The 10,057-nt window shown below is 51.8% G+C and overlaps 1 protein-coding gene across 5 annotated transcripts in view; it reads right to left on the bottom strand.

Annotated features, from left to right (window-relative positions):
* Positions 1–622: 622 nt before the first annotated feature.
* Positions 623–10,057, bottom strand: part of Dnah10 (dynein axonemal heavy chain 10) — a 112,712-nt gene continuing 103,277 nt past the window's right edge. For 3 of the 5 annotated variants that reach the window (XM_076922919.1, XM_076922920.1, XM_076922922.1), the window contains 11 exons: positions 8,471–8,654; positions 7,403–7,603; positions 6,969–7,178; positions 6,744–6,839; positions 5,969–6,140; positions 5,471–5,602; positions 5,126–5,337; positions 4,864–5,031; positions 2,906–3,086; positions 1,349–1,494; positions 623–964 (listed from right to left, as the gene is read on the bottom strand). In XM_076922919.1, the coding sequence (XP_076779034.1) occupies positions 818–964; positions 1,349–1,494; positions 2,906–3,086; positions 4,864–5,031; positions 5,126–5,337; positions 5,471–5,602; positions 5,969–6,140; positions 6,744–6,839; positions 6,969–7,178; positions 7,403–7,603; positions 8,471–8,654 (1,849 nt within the window). In that variant the 3' untranslated portion in view covers positions 623–817. Of the gene's footprint in view, positions 965–1,348; positions 1,495–2,905; positions 3,087–4,863; positions 5,032–5,125; positions 5,338–5,470; positions 5,603–5,968; positions 6,141–6,743; positions 6,840–6,968; positions 7,179–7,402; positions 7,604–8,470; positions 8,655–10,057 lie in introns of those variants that run through there. The other 2 variants (XR_013107065.1, XM_076922921.1) reach the window with 2 other exon arrangements.

Below are 10,057 nucleotides of genomic sequence, written 5' to 3'. Positions count from 1 at the left end.
GCCAGAGCTGTTGGTCAGATTGTTGATGCTCCTGCCCAGGCTCCACACGGCCTCCCTGCCTCCAGCTGGCCGGCCCAGCCCAGTCTCACAGTGAAAGAGTAAGTGGCCCTTAGTCCCGAAGCCACACACAGGCCCTGGCAGAGAAGAGGTCTGGACCTCGGGCAGGAACTAAACGCTTGAGCCTTCTGTGCTCTTGCCAGAAAGGGGGCATGTGCTGGAGCAGACAGAGGTGGAACCCCACACCAGGGCCTTAGCAGGAAGGACGAGAGAATGAATGCACTTGCCTTAAAACTTGCTCTGGCCTGTGCTCTGTCCAGAGTTCTCTATAAAAGAAGCTGCGGCCAATTCCAGCCCCCATGTGGTGGCTCACAATTAGCTGTGACTCCAGGGACCACCTTACACGTGGTGCACGTATATTCAGGCAGGCTCTCACATATACAGAAATAAAATCTTAAAAATAAAAACTAGATGTGGTGGTTCAGGTTTGTGACCCCAGTGTTGGGGAGGTAGAGATGGGAACTCTGACAAGTCAGCAATCTCCAGGACAATGAAACCTGGTCTCTTACAAAAGCAAAAAAAAAAAAAAACAAAACAAAACACACAAACCCAATGCAAAACTAGGTTCATTTAATGGAAAAATGCATTCATTTAGTTGGTTGATTTCAAATGCAAGGAAAAGCAGCAGCAAATGCCTTTCAGCCACCACCCCTCCTGGCCCCCTAGGGAAGCCCCGCTCCCCGAGATCCAGTCTCCCACTCTTAGGAAGCACCAGCAAGCACCTCTGTGGCCTGCCATCTAAGTCTTTCAGGTGCTGGGTCTAATCCGAGTTCAGGGTGAGGCACACGCCCTGGAGCACCCAGTGTGAGATGTGCTTGGCTGTAAAGAGGTCAGCTTCGAACACTAAGCCGACTCCCATGGCGTTTCTCCTCATGGAGGTGGTGTAGACAGGGGTCCGGAAGGTGTTCTGCAAGGGAGAGGCTGGGTCAGACCCGTGGGATTGGAGGCTCCTGACTAGAGTGGGCTTAACCTGAACACTCTTTATATGCAGCGGCCTTGGCCTGCATGTGAGGACTCTGGGTGGCTGGGGAAGTCCACAGACAGACAGCTCATCAAGATGGACCCTGGCCAGGCAAGTGGAAGGCACCCGCTGTCCACACTAAATAAAGCCACTTTCTAACTTGTGTGTCCACAATCTCTTAGTTGGCCTGAGTCTCTGCCACAGGCTCTGAGCTTGGACTTGACCCCTGTGGATGGTGGATTCCCACATGCATGCACACCAGAGTTTTCCCCTGAACTGGCCCCATCGCATAACCATGCCTCCAAGAGTACCCAGGCTTAAAACTGTCACCTGTAGCTTCAGGCGATGACCTTCAATGGGGATGATCTTCAGGATGGGCAAGTCCACAACCAGCACCTTGGGCTTGCTCTTGACAAGACATCCTCTCTCTATGTCCCAGTCTGCACCTTCCAGGTAGAGCCCAGAAACAAAGCACCCTGGGTGTGACAAGAGAGAATGCATCTGTGTCCTGCTGTATGGCTGCTACTCTCCGGTGTGCACAGAGGAGAAATGCAAAGACACTGAGGGGTCCTCCAACCCCAGAACCCTGCTCTGCTTCCCAAGTAAAAGAATAGACAGGTGACAAAAGGCTCCAAGGGAGAGGGTCCACAAGGGCACCTCTTGTCCTAGACTCTGGCTTCAGGGCACACAGAACAAGCACACCGTGTCCTCTGAACCAAAGGCAAGTCCAAGAGGAGTGTGAGCTCTGCCGCACAGAAACCCTTATGCCAAGAGCACCAACACTTCCTGGCACTCTCACCAAAGGTAAAAGCTATCCACCTGCCCCCAACCAGAATGGCAGCTGGATGCTGGCAGGTAGGACCAGGGGATCCCTGAGACATGCTCATTAATCCACTCTCTCCTTAAACAGCCAGAAAGGAGCTTCTGTTCTTTGAGCTCCTCTGGGCTCTAGCGAGGGAAACACGGGATTTTCTGCTAGAACGTGCATAGTCCCTGCATAGTCCCGGCACTGCTGGAGGGGCTGCAGTCAGCACGTCCTGACAGCCATGTCTCCTGAGCAGAGGAGAGCGATGACTCCAGTCCAACACAAAACATAAAGCAGACCTCCTTAAAACAGTATGAGGTTTTTTTGTTTTTCATGATTCTTTTCCCAAGTATTCACTTTACATCCTGATTGCATGTGTTCCCCCCCCCCCCCCCCCCGCCTCCCAGGACTACCTTTACAAATCCCTCCATTACCCAATCTCCTTGGGAGAGCCAGAGAGGTCAGTTAACCTGGGCCATTGGGAGTACACAGAGACTGAACCACCAAGCAGAGTATGCAGGGGCCAGACCTAGGCCCACTACACATTGGGAGCAGATGTACAGTTTGGTGTTTGCAGCTGTCTCTGACCTTTACCTACTGTTAGATCCCTTTCCCCTAATGACTGCCTGGTCGGGTCTCAGGCGAGGATGTGCTTAGATTTTTAAACAGATTGTGCAGTTCTCAGATGGGAACCTTGGAATTGATAGTGTCCTGTCACAATGTCAAAGGGTTGGGCGTGTTTGACAGGCTCCAGGCCAGCTAGCCTATGTGCTCTCTGGCTCCCACACTCCTGCCCCTCAGGGATTACAGGGAAGCCACTTAGAGACTCTTTGAAAACTCACTTGACCCAGGAACTCACTTGCCACCAACTAGCTAGGTGAACCTAGTCAGGCCTCCCTGCCATCCTCCCACCCCATGACTGCTAGTCTCCAACAAGAAACTGCTCTCTTGAGACGCCACAGAAAGCACGGTAGGCAACAGTCCTGCTTGAGCAAGGCCTAATCCACATGGCACTTTGATTTGGGCATGATTCTGGGATGGAAGCTCCAAGTGGAGAGCAAGACATGTGATATTCACTGTACCTTGCCCTGCACGTTCATTCACTTCATCAGCATCCTGGAACTTGGTCACTTGTGTAAACAAGGTGGACCGGTCCAGCGGCCAGCCATTCCTCCGGCATGTGGCCTGTACCAGGGCTGTGAGGTAGGACTCTGGGATGTGCAGCCCTGAGAGCCACATCACACTGGGCTCGCTCTCCGTGACCTGGAAAGTAAGTGAGGTGTGGGGGGTTGGGCTGGGACACCAGGTTCAAAGCTGATAAAATACCTGATTTCCCATGGCGACAACTTCTGGTATTAGGTCAGTTTGCTTCCTCCTGGGGAAACAGCTGACCACCAAACTCCAGGTGGACCAACAATTTAGGGAAATACCAAGGTCATTAAAGTATTTGCCACACAAATGTGGGGACCTAAATTTACTCCTTAGAACCTACACTGAAAACATCAGGTGTGGTGGCATATCCTTGGAACTCCAGTGCTAAGGCAGCAGAGACGAATCTTTGGTGTGCCCTGAACAGCCAGCAAAATCAGTGAGCCCCGGGTCCTAATGAAAAACTCAGTCTCAACAAGAGTCATGACTCATGAGGAATGATACTCGGGGTTCATGTATGGCCTCTATATACATCTGCACACACCCATAAAAGTACCAGATCAAACCTCCCACCGTTTTCACAAGTAGAGAATTACAAAGCCCAGAAGCCACCAAAGAAAAGACTTGACTACACACAAACTTAAAGCCCTTCTGTCAACACACATGCACACTATCATCATTATCCAAGTAGATGGCTCCCATCAGGGAAGAGTCTGTACATCACCAAGGGTTAGTGGGAAGATGGTTCAATGGTTAAAGTCACGCACAAGCCTGAGGACCTGGATTACATAGTTTCTAGGGGTCACCAAATCCAGGTCCTCAGGCTTGTGCGTGACTTTAACCATTGAACCATCTTCCCACTAACCCTTGGTGATGTACAGACTCTTCCCTGATGGGAGCCATCTACTTGGATAATGATGATATGACCCCTAGAAACTATGTAATGCTGTGTGTGCTGGCAACCATCTGTAAACCTAGGGCCCCCTACAGTGAGATGGGAGACAGGAGGATGGCCAGAAGCTCACAGGCCAGGTAGCCTGCAGTGTGCATCAATGAACAGGCAAGCCTGACTCAATTAAGGCAGAAGGCAAGGACTGATTCCCAAAAGTTGTCCTCTGACCTCCATATCTGAAACACACACACACACACACACACACACTACATTTTTTTAAATCAATGTAAAAAGATGAGAGTCTTTTCCAAAAGGAAACAGACACAAATGATGGTTCAGAGAAAATACAAAATGTCTTTAAGCATATGAAACATCCTCCATTCATTAAAACATTCATTAAAGAAACACAGGGCAAAACCAATTAGCTGTTCCATTAGCAAGCAAAGGCCCCAAACTCAAAGACCACAAAGATTTGAAGAAGAGAACAAGTGTGATCCCCGAGTAATACAGCTTTGACTTTCCAGAGTACTCCCAGACAAGACTAGCTCACACCTGCAATTGCATCACTTGGGAGACTGAGACAGGAGGATTGTTACCAGTTCAAGGCCAGCCTGGGCTACAGAGTTAGAGGCTATCTCATAGTTAACAAGTAAACCAAATGCACGTATGCTCTAGCCATTCACACAGACTGCATTCATGGATGGTGACCACTGTGCTTTTTGTAGTGCACAGGTACTTAGCCACCTGAATGTCCATCCAGAGGAGGAAAGACAAAGACCTTAAAAAGAATGAGCTAGAACAAATGCCAAGACATACTCAGAAGAAATCATCACAGGAACATAGCAAGTCAGACTTCCAAAGGCATACTAGCACAGATGGGCCCTGTGTTCACTGAGGCTATTCCCAGTACACCCAATACCCATTCACAGGGGTCAACACTGGGAAAACGGGTACAGGTAGGTGTCCAGACACAAATCCCACAGTGGCCCCGGCACTCACCCACAGTGTGTACTGGCTGAACCGCCGCAGGAAGTAGACCATCCAGTTTCCAAGAGTCTTCAGGGTGTCGGGGGCAAGCTTCCTCCAGATGTGAGGGATGTGCCCAAGGAAGAGGGACCGGGCGACATCGTCTAATTCATTGCTCATTCCAACCTCCCCAGCCAAGGCCTGTTGGCAGGATGGAGAATCCTCAGCAGGACTGTGGAGGGCCGGGGGCTACCCTGTCCCTGAGGTAGTGCCGAGCCCAGGGGCTCATGCTCACCCTCTGGAGCTCAGCCAGAGACCTGGTCATGCGGATGACAAGCTTGTTAAAGCGCCCCAGCTCCTGCAGCAGTACCACAGAGGTGGGTGTGATGTTCAAACCCAGGTGCTTCCGAACCTGGTCCAGGTCAAAGATCTTGGGCATCTTGTTCTCAATGTCCTTGGCCACCTGGCCAATGTAGTCATCACGGCTGACGCCGCTGCTGGACTCCCCTGGAAGGATGACATTTTAAGGGACTGGCTGTCTAGAAGATGGGAGTTCTTCGGAAGCCTCTTCATTCTTGGAAAAGCTACCAGCAGCACCCTCTGCCCCCAACCAAGCTAAGGAGCTCCCTGGCAGCTATACCTGTCTGCGGCTGCAGCTCCAGCAGATGACCCCACATGTCCCGAGCTGCCTGTGTGTAATAGCCAATCTCGGCATTGGAATGGAGACCAAACACTTCCGGCGTGTTGGCGAGTGGGAGGGCCTCAATGGCTTCTAGAATCACAGAGAAAGAGCAGGCTGCATGTATTCCTGCTACCTACCAGTCCCCAGTCCTCTACCCAGTCCCCAGAAACAAAATAATTCCACTATTTATGTGTTTTAAAATAAAGGTCCCACTCTACCTCGCCTGTCCCCATATACTGTGTCTGTCGTGCATGTGGCTCAGTGAGCTTCCCAGAGCCATCTGCCCTTCCAGGTGAGGTCCCAGCTAAGGAGCAGCTCTGGCGGGAGGCAGAGCCCAAAGGACAGCCTCATTTGACCAGCCCACGAGTCCCATCATCAGGAGAGGATGGCTAAGAGCCGAAGCAGATAAAAATCTGGAATCTTTCAAAGACCTTCCTTCACCCTGGGACAGCTCACCAACGAATTTATCCTTCACGTCACCCGCGGGGATCTTATAGTCCACCTCCTTGTTCCGGAAGAAGTGGAACGGTTGAAAAGTATCGAAAATGAAGTCTCCCAGGTACTCATCCATGTACGTGGTGAGGATGCGCCGGTCGAAGCTGTCAATGGCTCGGCCTCCATACATGACCTGAGGTCAGAGTGGGTGAGAGCCAGATGGAACCATCCTTACACAAACTTACAGCTCCAGCTCCCCACCACTGCCCAGCTCCAACCTGTCCTCTCAAAGAACCTTCTGGGCCAGAGAGACAAGAAGTGGGTTTAGCTATAGGATCATGCTGTGGTCTGAGACTCCCTGAGAACAGAGCCAAAGCACAAAGCAGCCTAAAGGAGGCCTCAAATGGATCAGACACGGACAAGAACCAAGATACCAGCAGTCAGTCCTCGTACGTTCCAGAACTTCCCGAATCTAGAAACTTTGCCATGAGTTCTAAAGAGTCACGGTACCCATCCCCCAAGAAGACTGCAAGGCTCCCCTGGATGTGCCCAGCGCATTGGCAAACTGGGGACTGTCCAGAGAAGACTAGCAGGGCTCCTAGGGCCCTAGATTCACACAAGCAACCTCCCTGGGAATAGAGTTTGTCTAAGAACAGTGAGGACACAAACATATTTTTCAGGGATCTTAGGGTGGTAAGGGGCGGCGGGGGCAGGAACAAGGACTGTCCCAAGAGCTCAGAGGATGGGTGTCTCGATCCCAGACCCCAGCCCTCATGAGGCACCCAGTCACCATTACCTCTCCAATAAGGTACTTGAGGCTGCCCCAGGGGATACGAGGGTCATGCTGCTGGAAGGCTTTCGTTAGGTATGTGTTTAGGATTTCCATGCAGACCTTAGAGAGGATGGACAGCTATGGTTAACAGCCAATCACAGCCCAAAGCCTGTTGGTGGTGAACTCAGAAGGCAGGTACAGGAGCCAGCCAGCTCGGGGTGCACGGGCTGGACAAGTCGCCATGCTCACCTGGAAGTCAGACTCATTAAAATCGTAGTACACGTTCCAACCAATCTTGCCAAACTTCCTCCTCTCCTGTACCACGGCATGGAAGAAGGCCAACACGTAGACCAGGGGCTTGAAGGCGGTGTGTGGACACTGCTCCAGCATGTCATGGGAGATCTTGAAGTAGGTTGCCCGCATGTTCAGTTTGAGCCCATTAGGTGGCTCCGTGACCACCTGCAGGAGGGTGGAAGATAGACTGCATGTGGGTACCCAAGGCTGCCTCCTGCTCCCACAGACCATCTCTAGCTGGGACGGTAGACCTGTGACATACCCAGGTCCCACAGGCACTTAAGGAGAATGGAACGGGTACATAGAGCATCCCCTTCACCCTAGGGCTCTCTACAGCAGTGACCAGGAGCAGGGTTGTAGCCTATCTCTGTCGATGCCCCAAGGCAGACCTTTAAGGACTTCTGCAGGATTCCAATGGGAAAGCCCTTGGTGGGGTCCGTGGTGAGCCACAGGCGGAAGTCAGGGTGCGGCTTAGTGATCCTCTCCAGGGACTTCTCCAGGTCCTTCAGCCACTTGACCAGGAGGTGGCAGTTCTGTAACATCAGCCACTGTCCACGAGCCACTGCGGTCTCCAGCAGCTGCAGCGCCACCTGCAGGAGGAGGGTGGTGTGGTATTGGGGGGTGGGGGTGGACTAGTATTCCCAAGCCAGGCCAACTCCATGCTTCAAGGCAGCCAGAGGGGTCCAGGGATCTCAGAACTCAGGTTGCTGGAGTTAAGGTGGAAGCCATCTTGAGACAATCTTACTACCACCTGTGACCTCAGGGCCAGTCATGGTATGGACAATGAGCCTCGTGCTGCCCCAGCCTTCATGCCTCGAGGTGTTTAACTTCCTCAGACCCGAGCAGGCCTGCCTGCAAGAGTCCTGCCCACCCCTCCAGGTAGCAGAATGGATCCATAGAACTCAGACCCAAAGGGCCCTCAGTTCAGATGGTCCACGTTCCCATCCTGGGTGCAGAGACAGCAGCTTCTCCCTCAGCGCTCTCTCAGTCACCAGAGGCTTTACCTAAGGCCTGTGTGGCACGTACGTGGAAATGGCTTCCTCCAGTTCTGAGGTTGGAAAAAAAGAGCTCTGACTGGGGTGCCCTGTCCTGTGCTCTGGTGGACGAGTTTGCCAGAGCTTCACAGACACTTCACAACAAAGTCAGGCTCCCTCTGACCCTCAGTTTCCCCTGTGCCTTGTCACATGAGTTGGCAGATGGCACAGAATGGGACAGAGGGCCTCCAAAGCACCACCCTAAAAATTCCCATGTTTGGCCTCACTAATGGGTTGCTGAGCCACACACCAGGAGCCTACAACCACTGACTCGAATGGAGCCATGGTGACAGAGAGTTCGGTGGTCACAGCGGGGAGGGAGAGCACAACCAAACTATCATGGGTCACACTGTTTGATCCAAGCTTTCGCCCCACCCAGGCATCTCTCTCCTGGACACAGCTCACGTCAAACCCACCAGCTACCTTTTCTTGACCTTGACCCATTGCAAGAAACTTGAGCCGAGTGCCCCCGAAGCCACTCCGCTCAGCCAGCTTCATGAGGTCACTGGCAGGGTCAGAGCCAGGGCTCAGGATGAACACGATGGGCGAATTGGGAGTGCTCTGCTCAAAAATGGCCTCGAAGCTGATCATCGGGGGCTGCACATACCTGGTGAAAGGAAGAATGTGAAACCATCTGTGGGACGGCTCCAGGCTCCCTCCCTTCCCCCACCCTACCCCTCAGCGTCCAGAACCTTCTGACTATGGCTCTCACATAGCTCTTCAGATGTCTGTCCTGGCTTTTTGAGAATCCTGTTACACACAGAGATCTGATGATGCCCTCCTCTGTGGCAGGGACCTCTCTGGCTCCCCCTAACCTCACGTGATCCCCACATAATACTGGTTTCAGCAGGTTGGTATTGAGCTGGACGCTTTGACCCACCCTCTATGTGCACAGGCTTCAGGCACTTACCCAGAAATCACACATCAACAGCTCTATGGGCAATGCCCCACACTGCCCCTCTCTTTAGGGCTTTTAGTAAGTTAAACTATAATTTAGATTCAGTTTGTCCCATAGATATACATGTGCTAAACATGTGAACCCCAACCTGATGGTATCATGAGGCAGTAGGTTTGCCTGCTGGAAGCAGGTCACCAAGTTACCACCCTTGGAAGGGATTGATGAGAAGCTCATCGGTCTGGGGTCCTTATCATGCAGTCAGGTAATTATAAAGTAAGGCTCCTCAGATGAGCGGCCTCTTTCTGCATGTAGCTCTGTCTCTTTCTGCCAGCCTGTGCTCCAGCCAGCCGGTGGCCACCAGAATCATGACCCAACAAAAACCTCTTTTCTTTCTGCATCACCCAGCATCGGATATTTGGTTGTAGTGATCCAGAACAGACTAGGACAGCCACCAATGCATAAAGAGGAGATTTCACATTTAACTAGATCAAAAGTTCTGTGTTGCTCGCTGTCTACTGCCAAAGGAACCTTCCGTATGTGTACAGGAATAAACCATCAGGAGTCAGTTTAATACTAGTTCCATTTAGCAGGGTAATCACAGTAGGTTCCCTTAGCACCCCATACAGACAGGTCTGTCTACCCACAAGTTCTAGCAGGGAGGTGGGCACAAAGCCCCACCCCTACCCGGGGAGCTACTGGCAATGGATACCTGCTGGAAGGAAAAGAATCAGTTTTCTCCCAAGGCCACAATGGAAGGCCACACGATCAAGATGACATGGGAGGCACAAATGGAACTCTGTGGGTCTTTTAAAAGAGGTGTGTGCATGGAGGGGGCTGATATGGGAGGAACAGGAAGATAGGTGCATATGGTCAAATGTATTGTGCCTAATTATCAAAGAACTAATAAAAATTAAGGAAAGGTAACTTTCCACGTGCAATGATCTATTTGAAAGGACTTTATGTCTAGAGTCTTCTGATTTCGGGTTTCTTCCAAGGAGATAAGAGGACGAGGCTGCTCAGGGACCCCACTGCCACCCACTGTCAGCTGGCAGTAGCTCAGGGCAGCTGCCCCAGGGACAGGACCTGAAGTCTTCAGTTGCCCGTGCCCCTCC

This window comes from Arvicanthis niloticus, chromosome 24 (genome assembly GCF_011762505.2).
Source record: "Arvicanthis niloticus isolate mArvNil1 chromosome 24, mArvNil1.pat.X, whole genome shotgun sequence".
NCBI lineage: Eukaryota > Metazoa > Chordata > Mammalia > Rodentia > Muridae > Arvicanthis > Arvicanthis niloticus.
The sequence above is the reverse complement of the archived record's forward strand: the minus strand, read 5'-3'. Positions and strand labels throughout refer to the sequence as shown.